Genomic DNA, 17,012 nt, shown 5'->3' with positions numbered 1-17,012 from the left:
AACTGCGCGAGCGTGCGCAAGGCCGTGCGTGCACGCGTGCGCGCATCTGTGTGAGGTCTGATCACTTTGTGTGTATTTGTGCTGAAAGTGGCAGGCTAATAGCAGTCGGGCTGTTGCGGGCGGATGAAAATAAAGCCAGCGAGATGCAGTGAGGGAGGGAGGGGGGGAGGGCAAGCGAGTCAGACACAGGAGAGGATCTTTTTTTGGTGGGGGGGGGAGAATAGTTGCTACGTCACTTTTTCGTGTCCGGACAAAACAAAAAGCTGTGATAACAGGAGCCCACATTCATGGAGTTTTCCACCTGAAGTGGACATTGTGGCTTTCGGACAGCCGAGGCTTCCTCGTCTTCTTCTTCCTTGGTAGTTGTGATGTGTTCTTCTGTCACTAGCTACTAATGTGCCTGTATATGTGTGTGTGTTTGTGTTTGTGTATGCTGCGTAGCTCCAGCTAGCCGGCCAAAGGAGTTTCAACATGGATGCTGAAGGTGGACCACAGTTGTTGTGATAGGATGGTGATCGAGGTGTGGTTCGGCAGAAAGCAGGCCGACCCAAGGGTTAACGGCACACTGTTCTGGAAGCTTCTTAAAATGTTCGCGAAGCACGGGCGGGGATGTTCGGCCCAAAATGGCATCGCTTTTTTGCAACAGTCATGTATGATCTCCCACGGCCTATCGTGAAACGTGGGCATGTCTGACGAGGTGGCAAAAGTTGTTGTTGCCGGAGTGGAAACGCAGAGGGAGTCGAGCATAGACGACAGAGGCCGGTCGGGGTCCGTCTCTGCAATTAGATAACAGATTGTCGTCTGCCGTCATGTGACGTGTTTTAACACCGCATGCCTGCCGGGATTCGGTCGAATCCTTCCCAAGACAAAGTGACTCCTGCGTAGTTAGAAGAGGCAGCGGCGATGACGCAGTCCTCTCTGGGCTGGACTTCTCGTCACCTCGTTTGGATCGCTCCCACTTCCTCTCTCTCTAGCTCTGTGTCATGGAGAGAAGGAACAGTGGGAGGGGCTAAATGTCAGAGCTCAGGATGAGGGAGAGAAATAGAGCAACGGAGAGAGACCGAGAGAGAAAGCATAGGAGATACAGGGTGAAAGAAACTGAAGTCGTTTACCCGCCTCTCATGGTTACCCTGCTTTGGCTTCATTCAGTCCACTGCTGCGCTTCAAGTTGGCATTGCATGGTTTGGCACTAAACAGTACTCTTATTGGATATAAGTCGCTACGCAAAGCATAATTGGTTGGCAGTTGGAGCTCAGCTGAATCATTCATATTTCTATGCACATCTATTAAGAGTGTAACGGTACATGTATTCGTATTGAACCGTTTCGGTACATGGTGCTCGGTTTGGAACGGAGGCGTACCGAACGAGTTTCTTACGTAATGTAACCCTTACTTTTCGAGGCTGTGAGTCGATCGGGTTACAGTTTGTTTGTGTAGATTATATTTAATCTGTCTTTTCTACTATAATGAGGACCAACACGGTAGGGCAGTATAACCCAGAAACGTCAACTGCGCGACAACGTGGCCGCCGCGAGAACGCAGCGGCGGCGTGTTAGACGCGTCCCAGAAGTGGCTCAACATGACGCACGCGAAAAGACCGGCAGAGTTTATTACTTGATGCGGGTCACGACCCTCCTGCGTCAATACTACTACCGGTAGCTAGGATCGGGGAGACCGGAAGTCACTCATGTAAAAATATGGTGGATCCGGTCGATTTTCAAACTAATATGCAATCGTAACCCACTTTTTGAGGTCATCAGATCTCTTGAGTGGTAGATCAGGGCACAAGTTGACTTGTCTTTGTTGATTTACTGCTGTCTTCTCTGCTATAATAATAACCAACATGGCCCCGTTTTGAATACAAAACCCTCCTACCACAACAAAACAAGTAGGAACTAATATTCACAGAGGAACTAAAGTTATACAACATAAAACATACAATATAAATGAATACTACATCACATTTGTAAAATATAAACACAAAATAAAATAAATAATAGCCCGTTTAAATAAAATAAATTGAAATGAGCTAAAACACCTGTAATTAAAAAATAAGAATAATACACAGATCCTGCTTACACAATTAAATGTATTAATTTCTGTGTGGCGCTTTAACTTGAGAAAATCCACCAATAAAACTTTTGAAAACCGTTCATAAGAAAAAAAAAATGATTCATTGAGGCATTCATTTGTAAAATACATGTTAAAATCTTTGTCATTGGGATTGCTTTTCTCTTTAGCACAGGACTTCTTTTTTCTCTCAGAAAGAAAGCTGACCTATACGCGGGGTCTGAAAGGCAAATTTTTGCTGGATTATCTTTAAATACCCGCTACTTTTTGAGCAGAATTCTAGCTTTGTATAGGCTAATGTTCCTATTGTTGAAAGCACAAAGGTGTGTAATAAACAACTAGCACATTTATATTTTGCATTTTGTTTTCTTACTGTACCGAAAATGAACCGAACCGTGACCTCAAAACCGAGGTACGTACCGAACCGAGATTTTTGTGTAGAGTTACACCCCTAACATCTATATTAGGGAAGGCACAATATTAATAATATCATGATATCGCAAGATTAAATTCCGCATTTCTGTAGCTGGTATCCTGGGTTCCTTTATGACCTCTTTAATGGGATGTCGCCGTGCTCTTGAGATAATTGTTCCTCCATATTTATGATAGGTTGAATATTTTGAGGTTGAATATTTTGAGGAATTGTTATAGTTTGTTGCAGTTTGTTGAGATTTTTTCCATTTTGTCTGGCAGGTTCTATTTAAGTGGTTTCTTTTTTGAACAGGAGTTAATTAGGCTCGAACACAGTCAGTCAAAATGTGATTACCCGCGTACACTAAGTCGTGATCTAAGAAGGGACGGCGATTACTTTTTTACTTCAAGGATAGAAATCTTTAGTTTTATTTCCTTAAAGGGAACCACGGGTATAAAGACTTAAAATATAAACGTTATTATGAGTTAAAATAATTTGATATTAAAACCCCTCTTGATGTTTTTTTTTTTTATACAGTTTGGAAAATTACCGTATTGACCCGAATATAAGACGGCCCTGATAGTAAGACGACCCCCTCTTTTTCAGGACTAAAGTTTGAAAAAAGACTTTTTGAACACCAAATTAATTTTTATACAGAAAATAATTTCAGTACATCTGAAACAAATGATTATAACAACGTATTTGAGAGAAAAAGCTTGTTATTTTGCCTAATTCAAATCTTAATATCTGAACATTTAAATATGTAAACTAAAGTGCAATCACATTAGTAAATGAATGGCTTCTGGTTTTTGAAATGTAAATAAATCTATTGTGATTAAAAAACAAAATTGCATTAACCATCAAAGTGAAGTCTAACTAACTAGTCTTGAAACAAATCTGAATAAGTAAAAACATTGCAATAAAATAATGCAAACTGGTTAAACTTGAGAGTAGCTGAGATCTGTCATGACAGAACATCGCTTCGATGACATTTGGCGCCATCTAGCGTCGCGAATGGGAATAATGTCTAGACCGCGAATATAAGACGACCCCCACTTTTTCAGTCATATTTCAATGCAAAAAACATCGTCTTATATTCGGGCCAATACAGTAAAATACAATACAGTTTAAAAAGTAGGTCGCCATTGTTGTTGACGTCGCAGGGCGGTGAAGTAACTAGGTTACGCTCCCGGGCTTCCACAGTATGACTCCATCGACATAAACATGATATCTTTTTAACCCTTTCAATTAGAGCCCGAGAGGAACATGACAGCACTGTCGATATTTCACAATATGAGCAGCAAAAGCAAAATGAACAGGAAAGACGGGATGAGACGAGAGGAGAGTAGGACAAAATAGAACCCGAGAGGAACATGACAGCACTGTCGATATTTCACAATACGAGCAGCAAAAGCAAATGAACAGGAAGTATGGGATGAGACGAGAGGAGAGTAGGACAAAACCGGTGTTCTGCCAAAATGTGCTACACCGGCGAAACGTCTACAAGAGGCGAATTTGACACCCAAAGTACTACCGTGTGCTTTCAGCTTGTTTTGTTTAGATGCATACAGACAACATACTAAAGATGCCTTAAGAAATTACTTAAACATAGTAATATCAAATAAGGGTGGTTTAAATATGCTACATGGCTAATGTGGTCAATAGCTCAATCTGCTTTAAGGCTACTACAAGAAAACACAAAGCTTAAAAGTATGAGAGGGAAACATGCAAAAGGCATTTTGAGGCAATGAAAAGGTCATAAAAGACTAAATAAAAATACTTAATAGTGAGTACTCACCATTTTTACTCGATGTGCGCATTTGAACATTTCGCCGCCGCAAGGAATTGCAGAACACCGGTAGTGTTTGTCTAGTGACAGTGACAAACTACGCTATAACCCCGAGCGTCCATTGCGTGCATAAAACATGGCGCCCTCCGTAGGTCAAAACATGTACTAAATATTATAGATTTTTAAATCAATGGCAATATTTTCTTTGTTTCTAATGACATATTTTAGTAAAAGAAAAATTGTGGCTTATTAGAGCCTACAAGTCTAAGTCCGATTTTCCCTTTAATAGATAAAATTTCCTTTAAAATATCATAATTTTTCTGAGGGACAGATACAAACAAAATTTTAAGAAGTGTGTAAATACTTCATCATAAGTACTTGATCTGCACACAGGGAAGGCGTAAATTAAAAAAGTCCAAATTTTTCCTTAGTTGGAACGATTAATCGATTAACTTGAGTATTCGATTAGAAAAAAAGATTCGAATAAAATTTTGCTGCTTCGAGTATTCATTTAATTATTGTGGCGTTGTCATGGTTTATTTTGAAAGTGTTTGCAATCAGTTTTATTGATTTGAGTGGATACACTGCCTTCTAGTCTGCCTAATTTGACATGGCTGAATCCAGCTGCTCCATGTTAAGACCAACATAAGCTAGGTTTTTGTTTGCGCTAATGTTTTTTTTTAGGGCTGCAGCTATCGAATATTTTAGTAATCGAGTAGTCGACTGAAAATTCTATCGATTAATCGAGTAATCGGATAAAACATTTTTTTTTTTAGGTAAAGAGCAATTATAAATATACATGAGAAAAAAAGACATATAATCCAATATTGAACCATTTTCAGTCAATCAATGTCTTTATTTTCGATGTACATTGTTGAAAAAGCCAACAATTGCATCTCAGATGTGACTAGAAAAAAAATCACTGCTTTCACTCAAAAAAACTTGTAGAGCTTATAAAAAAAATATATATTTATATAAGTTATATATTTCTTACCTAAAAATGTAATTACGCTTGATAACACACATCACTTGAAAGCTACGTATTTTTCCCACGTGTTTCAATTGAATTTCCATTTGTGTCAAGCTATTTTTAAGTTCAAGTTAAGTTTTAAGTTAGTCTAAACTGTAAGTACTGATAAGATTTTGAGTTTTTGCAGTTTTCAAAATAAATGTATGATACCTGCTGTATTGGAGCACATTAAGGACCAGCGCTACTTGGTGTTTTATTCAGCTATGACTACTGAGCTAAAACTGACAGTTAGCTTTATTATGTTTTAATTTTACACCCTCATCACTCTACAGCGCGGTGTTTGTACAGATTAATTTAAGCCTGTATGTAAGACACATTAGCCACGCATCGACAGTGGTCATAATCAATAGAAACCTAGCCCTCCGAAGGGCTAACGTTACTTGAGCGAGTGACAGTAACGTTATATTTAGTAGTGCTGAGTACTGCTTAATGATGGCGGCTGTTTACTATCGCTGCCCAGACGCTGCTGAGTCTGTCATTTTGCATCTAGTCCTAAATGCATGCGATGTCTATGAGACACATCAGACACTACCTGCTACTAGCATCATGCGGGCGTAGTTTTTAGCAACGTCGGCGTAGTTTGTAGCGGCTGTCGGCTTTTTTTTTATTGCTATTGCGTTGTCCCGCATTAAAAGTAGTCCTGGCAAAACGTGATGCTTAGAGCTGGCAAAATGAAACGATTCCTCGAGGTAAATAAAATTACTCGGATCAGTTTTTAAACTCGAGTTACTCGAGTTGCTCGAGTATTCGTTTCAGCTCTAGTTTTTATTAATGTATTCGTAATTTAGTTTATGGGAATATTTAGCTGTATTTTGTTGGAATATGTGTCTGAACCATTTGTTAAGAGCATTGTTAAAAAAAAAAAAAAAAGTTAACGTTTTATAGCATTTAAGCTAGCAGACTTTTGCTATTTAAGTTAGCCAATTGTTCTTTTGTTGTACATAGATCCTTATTTAATTATTTAATGCCGTTTGAGGCTCAGTTCAGGTATTTTAATATTTCATGTTACTTCTCTGATTACTCGATTATTCAACAAACTAGTTAATCGATTAATCGACTACTAAAATAATCGATAGCTGCAGCCTTATAAGGAAGTATTTTTAACTTCTCTTGAAAAAACAAAACAAAAATAACATACATCGTGACAGGAGTCAGCAGGTGCTTTGTCAGCACTCGACTGGGTTATAGCTATCTTGGATTTTGTCAATCCAGCCAAGTTTCAGCTTGTAGTAGTAAATATTAGTCATTTTCTAATACTCTCAACTTGGACCCAATAATGATGGATAATAGATTCCTGCCTTTGTCACAGTCCCATCTGGATTAACCGCGCTACGAAGGTCTGCTGTCTCTTTAAATGTTTTATAAGCGTTACACAAGAGGTCCAGTGGCACACAAACATTAAGCGGGCAGGAGGGAACATGGTGGTAATGCAAAGTCAGCGAGGCGATGGAGACTGGACACCTTACCTACATAAAGGTCTTCTAATCTGTTTGGTAATTGTGTTAACACACACATACTGTTAATAACCTCGTACACAACTCGAACGTCAAAAGGTTTCGCCTGCTCCATCTGATACTTGATAAGTACTGTTTTTTATTCTTATTGTGAAAAGAAATATCTGATGTTTTGGACTGACTTGCTTTTAATTCCGTGCATTTGGCTTTGATCACGGTTAAAAACCAGAGTTATTTGTGGGAGTTGTCGCTCTACACACATGCAGACAAAATAGGCAGACTGCTTGTGGGCGTGTGTTTTCTGGAAGGATTGTCAGTGGTCCTTTTAGCAAGAGGTGAGTTGCTTTTGACTTGGCAGGCGGTCGGTGTGCTGACACTACCTGAGCCCTGCCCTCTCTCTGTGTTTGTGTATGTGCGTCATGGCTCTTGTTGCCAGCCATTGATCTTTACTTCCTTGTGATACAGAGATCGTAAACCTTCCCTCGTTCATCATTTTCATCAATGCTCACCGAAGTAGTGAAGACGAGAAACGGCACGAGGGCGCATGTGTCCGATGAGGCAAAATGTCAAGTGCACAGTGGCGTCTCGAGCTGCTTTTTTGACTTTGCGTTCATTTTGAGACTGATAAGATGTGGGCGTTACCCAAGCAGGATACATTGTACTCCCTTTTCAGAATGTTGATCCACTGAAATCTTAACCATTTCATGCACAAATTATTACTTTTTTTTTTTTTTAAACTTACAGGGCACCCATTTAACTCATCGACTGCCACTGCCGGTGCTAGATGTCCTATCCATTTTGATTTGGAAGGGGGAATAAACCAAGGGCGTAGGTTTGCATTGGGATGGTAGGGACATAACACAACCAACTTTTCAGGATGTCCAAATTATCCCCACCAACTTTTAAGCAACCTTATTTGCATTATATAATGACTTCACTTATACAGGTTGTTTAAATTCCATTATTAAATTAATTACAGTACTTTCATTATGTTCACTTACACTGACCCCTTTTCACTTGTTGAATGTGCCAGTCCATTTTTCCCCTGAAACGCACGTTTGATTGACTGATGACTTCAACCCCCTGACTACCCCCCCCCCCCACACACACACACACACCCCCCCATTCACAGCCGGACAGAAATACAACATGCCGCCTCCCCCGCCCCCTTCAAAGACGAGGGATGGATATTAGAAGGTGTTTCAGCACACAGCCAATACTAGCTAACGTTACTGTTTACATTGACTAACACTGGGCTGCTATAGGTGTGCAAACACCCCAGTAATGGATGCATACACAAATCTTATTTGGATTAATCAAGAGTCATAGGCCAAATTGCGGTTGTTAACAAATTATTTATAATTTTTCTGCGGCCCGGTAGCAAATGCGCCTCAGACCAATACCGGTCCCCAGACCAGTGAATGGGGATCCCTGCTTTAGAGTGTTACTTAGGGCCATAACCAGAGTGTATTTCTGTTTTTATTCATTTAAATTTCATAAATTTAGCTTCAATATTGTATTAATTCATAAATTTAATTCAAAGTTGTTTTTTTTCAAATGGAAAAAAAAGTCACTTGCCCTATAAAGCAGTGGTCTCCAACCCGGCCCGCTGTGGGTCGTGGTTTTTGTTCCTGCCGATCCAGCACAGATAGTTGAACCAATGAGGTTTCTGCTAAAACAAGCAACACCTGACTGCAATCAACTGATTGCACTTGTAAAACAACGGAGTGGTAAAAAAGTGTCGTCAATTGTCTGGTTGGAATGAAATTCTGCACCCACAGCGGGCCTTAGAGGACCGAGTTGGAGACCACTGCTATAGAGGATTGAAGGTATTACTGTTGAATAGCTGTCTACTGTAGTGCCCACTGTTCCTGAAAGGGTTAAGGTTATAAGGTGCGCTGTTCCCATGACTGATAGACGGTCAATCACAGGGCAAACTAGTCTTCACTGAAGCTAACATGCATTGTTTTATGAAAGTGGAAGGACACTACCAAGAGAAAAACCACGCAAGCACTGGGGAAAAACATGTAATCAGCCCTTCATAGGAATTTGTTACGTGGTATTGTTACTGATATACTACCGTGTGTTTTTTGTTGTATATTTTTGTGATGACCTTATTTTTGCCCCATCTTTTAAGGGATTCTTGACAATTATCTGAAGAATGTGGCTTGTCCCGTCATCAAAAGGCGCCAGTTGATCAAGTTTTCCATTTGTTGTCATTTCTTCCTAACTATCTAAGGCTGTTTTACTCCATAGGTTTTTTTCGTATCAGAAATGCCCCCCTTGGAAGCTGGCTTCAGATGGTGGCTTAGAGTATTGTCATCTATCTAGCACCATTTGAAATCAGTGTTTTTGGGGTGGGCAGTTAGAATCACCTGCCAGTAAAAGTCATCTGTGCCAAGAAAAGTTCTTCACTCAAGTGGCAGCCGGAGCACTTTGTCCTTTTTCCAAGGTTGACCGATTTCTTCTGGCGCTGAGAGTCTGCTTGTTTCTAGCACCATTTGAAATCGGTTACAGTGAAGGACAGCTCTCGTCTCACCTTGGACCATGAGGAAAGTCAACGTCAGAAACTGACCTCAAACCACCTTCGATGAAAAGTGGTCACACAAGAATGCGCTCATGTTTGCTATTATTACTACTTATATCTAAGAAATAATATGATCAAAATAATGTGTGCAGTTTCTTTCCTCCACATAAAACTTCATTGCCTGCCATTTAATTATCAGTTAACATCTCATCCACAAGATGGTGCTGTGCTAAATTGTAAAGCAGAACAAAAGCACTTGTAACAGAGATCCTGGGAAATGTAATCTTTAGCTTTCCACTTGGCATTTACACATGCTACAAAGTTTTTGTCGGGTAAGATGCGCATCCTAGTTACTAATTTGTTGAAAGTATGTCAGCAATAAGGGCATAACAAAGTTGAAATATGGAAATTGGTGTTTACATTTTATGTAGCAGAAGTGGGTAGAGTAGCCAAAAACCTTAATCACATAAGAGTAGCGTTACTTCTAAATAATATTGTTCAAGTAAAAGTAGTTATCCAAAGATTTACTCAAGTAAAGTATTTGTTGAAAAAAAAATACTCAAGTAATGAGTAACATTAAACTAATGCTTACAATGTTTTTTTTTTTTTTTTTTTTTTTAATAACGATATATTTTTTTCTCAGCAAAACTTCTATATAAACTATTATTATACTGTACTATAACCCATTACATGACCATATTAGGCCAGAAATAATGACTTTTTATAAAAAAAACATTTCTGACCAGAACAACACTATGAAACATCACCTGTCTAAAGAGAATGAGCACCCTCTAGTGGAGAAAAAAACTTAGCTCTGATTGGTATAACTTAGTCATGTGGTTCTTGTTGCGATGTCTCATTGGTGAAACAGAACCAATGTTGGCATTTCTGGCAAAAACAGTCAATATGTAGAATAAAAAAGGAAAAATTTAACGACTCTAGTGTAGCCCAAAGTAGCCGAGTAAGAGTAGTGTTTCTTCTTCACAAATCTACTCAAGTAAAAATTATAGCGTTGTAAAACGAAGAAGTACATTTTTCTAAAAAATAATAATACATTTTATTTGTAAAGCGTTTTTAACCAATGCTCAAATACGCTTTACAGTTGAAACAAAAAACAGCAAACAACGTGACCAGAATAAAACAAAGAAAATAATTATAAGTTAAAAGCTAGTTTAAAAAGCTGAGTTTTTAACAGTTTTTTGAATATAGTGAAGTCAGTATGCATCTTGCCTAATGCAATCAAATGGAGTTGTTTTTCATAGAAACTGCTGACAGGTAGTTTTGCCTAAGATAATCATGGACTTTTAACTGCCAACCAGCAAGACTCATGACCTAATCACCAAACGTTCCAGACACACCTCCTTATTTGTACAGCATATAAGCAATGCCGAGCCATCTGTCTAGCGTGCATTTCTCTACACATCTTTTGTTCTGTCATTGAATGCACCCAGAAATTTCTGAAATTAAAACTGTGCAGTATTGATATTGTCTCCAGTCTTTACTTTGCAATCCAGTCTAGCAGTCTCACCTGAATTGAAAACGAACATGCGGAGGACCTGAAAGACTGCCTCCAACAGTAGGAAGGTCTGAACAGGTACGGATGGGTTTAGGGAGTGAGTTCCAAAGGGAGGAGGCAGCAACAGAGAAGGCTCTGTCCCTCAAGTTCGGTGTGTTCTTTGTTGGTGCAGTGCAAGGATATTTTCATTAGAAGAGCGGAGATGACGGGAGGGGGATGTGGGGACATATTACTCAAGTAAATGTAACGAAGTAAAAATGTAAAGTGTTACTACCCACCTCTGGTATGTAGTTACATGAAAACAGCTACAGATATTTGATCATCAATGAGGTGTTGCCAAATTTAATGTTTGGAACAGCAATAGTTCCAATATAATTTTCTACTGTAAGAAAAACATTTACACTCCACAGACACGCCATCTAGTAGAAGAAAATAACATGACTATCTAGAGCAGGGGTCAGCAACCTTTTTGGTGTGGCGTGCCACTTTCAAATTTTCTTATCAATCAGTGTGCCACACCCAGATTAATGACGCACATCCGAATTTTTATATCCAACAGAGCTGTAATTTTACTCCAAACAAAACAACATGAACATACGTTGAAATCTTACAACTACCATTCTTCTTTATCAAATAACTAAAAAATAAAAGTATATTGTAGAAAATATCAAAACTTGACCATCATCTTATGTAAACATATCACACACACACAACCCAGCAAGAAAAGGGGAACAAGCGTGATTCTCAGTGCAGGTCTCTCACAGTACAGAGCGGGCTGTTTTAACCTTCGAAGTCAGAACAGGCGACTACTTTGTCTTGTTCACTAACAGTGAATTCTACGCACAATTTTAGATTTTATATAACAAATACAAAAGATGCCTACCTTAATGTGATCCCTGGCCCTGTTTTCCATGAATTTCATGTTTTGTCTCGTAGTGGCGTTTGACACTTGTTGTGCGACACACACACAACGCTCTCGAGGCATAATGCACAGAGCAAGCGGAAGTAACCAGCCAAAAAGTTGTTACCGGCACCCCCAAGGGGCCGCTGTCCCCTACAGTATGGCCAGCTTACTAGTTAAGCGTAAGAAAAAGAGAGGCAGGGAGCAAGGTGTTGAGAGAGAGTTGTGCGAAGAGCGCCATGAAAAGTGGCTGTGTCCCATGCTGGTTTTAGTTTTGTTAATAAAAGTCTCCAGCAAAATACCATCCAACGTGTCACTGTGTTTTTATGCACATCACCACCTCTCTGAAGTAAGCACCGGGCGAATCGACCACAACAAGCCACGTTAATCGCCTGTCCACTTCACACTATGGTGCAGAGTTGCAATTATCAAAAAGTGCAATTGGTAACACAGTGTACTTCCGCCAGCTCTCTGATTGGTCGGCTTCGTGACATGTTAGTAGCGTGGGCTGAATTAAACGCGCAGAGAAAAAAATCCGACAAGCGCAGGAGTCGAGAAATTGGGGAAGAGCTGGAGGTGTGCTCAAAATCCATTATTGCTCGCATATAACGCCACAGGCAGAGTGGGTGAGAGGGGCGGTCCCGTAAAGCCCCTAAATAACAGGGCGCGCAACTGAAAATGCCTTAATTTCCGGTAAAAAAAAAGGCGCATTGTAAATGGGCTCGCTTCCGCTATCCAAACAGCTAAACATGAAAAGGTTCACACTCCAGATGTTTTCAGTAATCCTTTATGTGTCGCTTTTCTTTTTTGTGAAACTAAAACAATGAAAAAATACATGCAATCAGCAACAATGCTGCAAATAACAAAAATGCCATCCATATATGCAAGCACAATTAGCCTGTATTCAGTAGTTCTTAATTAGAAATATCAAACAAATTTCCCCTCAAACATGCAACCTAAAGACAATATAAAGAGTGTAATTCTCAATTTGACAACAAAATACTCACAGACGTTGCTCTAAAGAACACAAATGCCACTCAAGTTGTGAGAGTGGAGCTGCCATGTAACACATTGAATCACATTTGAAGAACTTCCTATTTGCATTTTTCTTCTACTGTTTTAGAACCAATAAATAAAACGGCCACAAGATGGGGCGCTTCAGCAACTGATAAAGATACAACCGACAATAAACATAACACGCATTTTTTTTTTTTTTTTTGCCATGCCCTCGCGTGTCACTGGTTAACCCTTCGCGTGCCAGTGCTGACACGCGTGTCATAGGTTGCCGACCCCTGATCTAGAGTGTTTCTGCTTTACACCTGTTTTGAAAGGCAAACTTGCACCACTTGTGGTGGTGGGTTGATGCACCGCGGAGCAGCAATTTGGTCAAACAGGCGATACACTTAAAATGCATTTGCATGCATGAGTATTTGATTAATTAATTGACAATTGTTAGTTGAGATACATTGCTTGGAATGAATTCCCAATTAATTTGAACAAGCATGCTTTGACCTGAACATGTTTTTCTTAAACCCATCAATTAACTCACGGACAATATACAAATACTTAGTGCAATAGACTAATATCTCCACCAGTGTACCTTGGGGTGCCGATAAGGGGGGATTCTAAGGGTCCATCATAGGGCACTTTCACACTAGCATTGTTTGGTCCTTTTTAAATGGACCAGAGTTCTTTTTCTCAGATACTCCGCTTCGTTTTGTAAATGTGAACGCACATCCAAACCCTACTTCGGACCAAACAAACGAACTCTGGTCTGCTCAAAAATTGTGTGTCTCGGCCTACTTAAAGCGCACCCTGCTTGTGAATGCAAGCGGAGCAGGGTGCGCTTATAACAGTGACTTAGACAGGTGGAGCCTCTCGGGGCAGCAGTTTCGTGAGTCACGGTGACATTTTGACAGTCCAAAATGTCACGAAAGTGAAAGCAATTCCACGCCTGTGTGACTCGGGCTACCACACGGTTCCCTTTCCTGGTTTATTTTCCCCCTATGCATTTTTTATATACTCCAGTTTGCTCGGCATCGAGCGGGAGAGGCCGGACCCGTTGCTGGTCGAGCGGCGACTAATTCATGCTACATTACGTGCAGCGTCACAGCACCATGGTGTGATGCTAAGGGAGGAATTTCCTCTTCTATTTTTCCAATCAATGAGTGCACCTTTCGTCCACGTGATGCTACTCGGAAAGTTCGGTTGGTGCAATGTGAATACTGAACCTTTTCAACGAGTCATTTGCAAGTGTTGTTGCGAGGTAGCTGTCCAACTGGACCCCGGTCTTTTTGGTCTAATGTGAAAGTGCCAATAGACCGGTCCAGAAAGGCCCCTAGTTACACTATAATAACTAGTACAGTACGTCTCTTCACAGGGCCCAAAATTCCTGGCAGCGCACCTGAGTGTACCACACAGAGGATATCCAGATTTATAAGCACCACATAACATAATCAATGCAAACAACTTGAAATAAGCAGATTTTTCTAGTCCTCTGAAGGCATAGAAGACACTGAAACTTCCCCAATGAACAAAAACAAGCAAAACTTGCTGGCGAATCTGTCATTTTATTTAGCTTCTAAAACAATATAAAAGCAAAATTTCCAGCCATTCAATAAAACTGCCACTCATTGTCACATGTGATTTATGACAATTTGAATACATTCAACTTTTTGTTTTGCTTTTAGAAAAAGAGCACAATGCCAGTGTACGATAATAGATCAATATTAAAACTGATTTTTAGGGACCACAGCAAAGCCAATCACGGCTGCCCAAAATAAGTTGTTTTATAATAATCCAAATTAGGCATGTGCCGGTTACCGGTTTCAAGGTTTACCGTGGTATGAAAATGTCACGGTTTCAAAACCACAAAAATTTTCCGTCATACCGTGGTACGGAGTTCCCTATTTTACATTTCTCAAAAATGCAGCCAGAACTGTCTTAAAGCGGCAGCGCTCACCCCTCCCTCTCCGGTTGTTGCTGTGTGTGTGTCAGTGACACTATTCTGCTAGACAGCAGGCAAACCAAAAAAGAAACACCCCAAACAAAAGGCGTCATTTTCTTGAATATATGGAGGTCTCAAATCATGGTAAGTGAAATATACAAGATAAATACATTTACAACGTTGTACAATAGTATTTTACACATGTGAGTAGCTTCATTAGCACAAACACAACAGAATGTGAGGAAGTCATCATATCCATGAACAAAATTAAATCTGAATTTCGTTGTTATCTTGACAATGATAAATAAACTCTGAATCTAAATCAAAATGAAAAAGTTTGCCAAAAACGAAACACAAATTTTCCTTTCAAATTCAAAATACAAACTAACTAAAAACTCAGAAAGACGTATGTTAGCGTAGTCTTAGCTGGGAGAGGAACTTTGTCAAGGTTATAAAGCTCATGGCCACTAAGAACCAAGCTTGAATGAAGGAAAAAAGGATAGCGTCAAAGATCGCTAATTGCGACAGATGATCTTGCCCTAAGCACAAATGCACGTTTGCTGGACAAGGAGAGGTCTTACTCCCAATGTTTTTTAGATGAAACCTTTACACAACAATATTTATATTTTAACTAACTTATTAACTTGTGAATTCTTTGTCTTTTTAACACAAAGGCATGACACGTAGACTAGAGGTGACACAGTGGCTAAAAATGGTGAAACTTCACTTGAGCTTTTGCCCCCTAAAAAAATAAAAGTAAAAAAAGTCGTACTGTAAGTATTTTTCAATTTTATTTAATTATTATTAGTGTTTTTACTTTTTATAGCAATTGAGCAACCTGAACTGTGGCTGTGGGTAGTCTATAAGTTCTATTTAAAAAAAAAATTGTATTCAAAATATTTTTCGTTTATTTATTTATTTTAACGTTATATTCATGTTCCAATTTGCAAATATTTACTGAACAATAAAAAAAATCCCGGAATTTTTTTTTTTTTTTTTTTTTAAACCCATACCTCTCAAAATAACACATTTTGGAGCTATAATTGCAATACCGTGATACCGCGGTATCTTTGCTCACGGTTATCGTACAGTCAAAATCTCATACCGGCACATGCCTAATCCAAATCTTTGGGATTTCATAAAATAACACAAAAACATACCTGCCACAAGTTAAAACACTTGAAGTGCATTAAGGCATAAATAATTCTCCTCCTCCTCCAAGGTCCCATTGGGACAATTGGTGAAAATCTGACATGCCTGATGAGAAATTTTCTTTCAGCCCTCTTCTTGTCAGATTCTACTGATTGTGGGGTGTTTATACTTTAACATTTAGGTATACTAATTATGTACTTAATGCCTGCGTCAAAAGTATATGTGAAAAATTGTAATCTCAAAGATAATTATTGCGTTGCAACTTGCAAGTGAAGAAAATATGTGTGGGGTGCAGACGAAAAAGTGCTGACAAAAAGTAACAGAAATCAAGCATGGTAACAACTGAAAAATGTTGATCTGTCATGAGAGCCTCAAAGTGGCATCCACTGGAAGCCGACATCAGAGTTCTCCCCCTATTTCTAGCAAAGTTGTGCCAGCAGGACTGCCATGTTCACTGTGAAAAAGGAAAGAAATTCTAAGTTAGAAAGAGAAAAATGGACCTGCACAAAGAATCAGCCAGTACATTTTAGAGCAGGGGTGTCCAAACTAATTGGTCCGCCGCAAATTATGAAAACATTGAAAATGGCCCACACAAGAAGCTTGAGTTTGCCTACATTCTGTTGCACTTCTTTGGGTTCAACACAAGATGGAGCTAGTTACTTAAACAGTACCTCTCTATTAGGTCCAGGGTCAAAACATTTGAACAAAACATGCTGAAAACAAGGTCTGACAAAAATGTGTAGATTTTGATTTGGTGAATGAAACCAGTAATAGAGTAGTTCTCATGAGTCATTTTCATGTGATTTACAGTACATATTAAGGTTATCATCAAGCTGAAACGTTTACTCGAATAATTAGAGTAACTCGATTTTAAAAGTTGATCGAGGAATTTTCTACACCTCGCGGAATTGTTGAATTTTTTAAAGCTCTAAGCATCATGTTTGCCCGGACTACTTTTAGTCCTTCTGAAGTACCTACAGTGCCTTGCAAAAGTATTCGGCCCCCTTGAATCTTGCAACCTTTCGCCACATTTCAGGCTTCAAACATAAAGATATGAAATTTATTTATTTTTTGTCAAGAATCAACAACAAGTGGGACACAATCGTGAAGTGGAACAACATTTATTGGATAATTCAAACTTTTTTAACAAATAAAAAACTGAAAAGTGGGGCGTGCAATATTATTCGGCCCCTTTACTTTCAGTGCAGCAAACT

At 39.2% G+C, this 17,012-nt stretch overlaps 1 protein-coding gene and 1 long non-coding RNA gene across 4 annotated transcripts in view; one reads left to right on the top strand and one right to left on the bottom strand.

The window, feature by feature from the left end:
* The first annotated feature begins 218 nt into the window (after window positions 1–218).
* Window positions 219–10,765, top strand: LOC130905163 (uncharacterized). Its single transcript, XR_009061060.1, has 2 exons — window positions 219–8,584; window positions 9,012–10,765. It is a non-coding gene; the product is annotated as an uncharacterized LOC130905163 (long non-coding RNA).
* Window positions 10,192–17,012, bottom strand: part of LOC130905152 (membrane cofactor protein-like) — a 34,801-nt gene continuing 27,980 nt past the window's right edge. For all 3 annotated transcript variants that reach the window (XM_057818263.1, XM_057818273.1, XM_057818280.1), the window contains one exon: window positions 10,192–16,252. In XM_057818263.1, coding sequence (XP_057674246.1) covers window positions 16,250–16,252 — 3 coding nt within the window. In that variant the 3' untranslated portion in view covers window positions 10,192–16,249. The remainder of the gene's footprint in view (window positions 16,253–17,012) is intronic.

The sequence above is a fragment of the Corythoichthys intestinalis genome, chromosome 2 (assembly GCF_030265065.1).
Source record: "Corythoichthys intestinalis isolate RoL2023-P3 chromosome 2, ASM3026506v1, whole genome shotgun sequence".
In the NCBI taxonomy this organism is placed as follows: domain Eukaryota; kingdom Metazoa; phylum Chordata; class Actinopteri; order Syngnathiformes; family Syngnathidae; genus Corythoichthys; species Corythoichthys intestinalis.
This window is presented reverse-complemented; position numbering and strand designations above follow the sequence as displayed.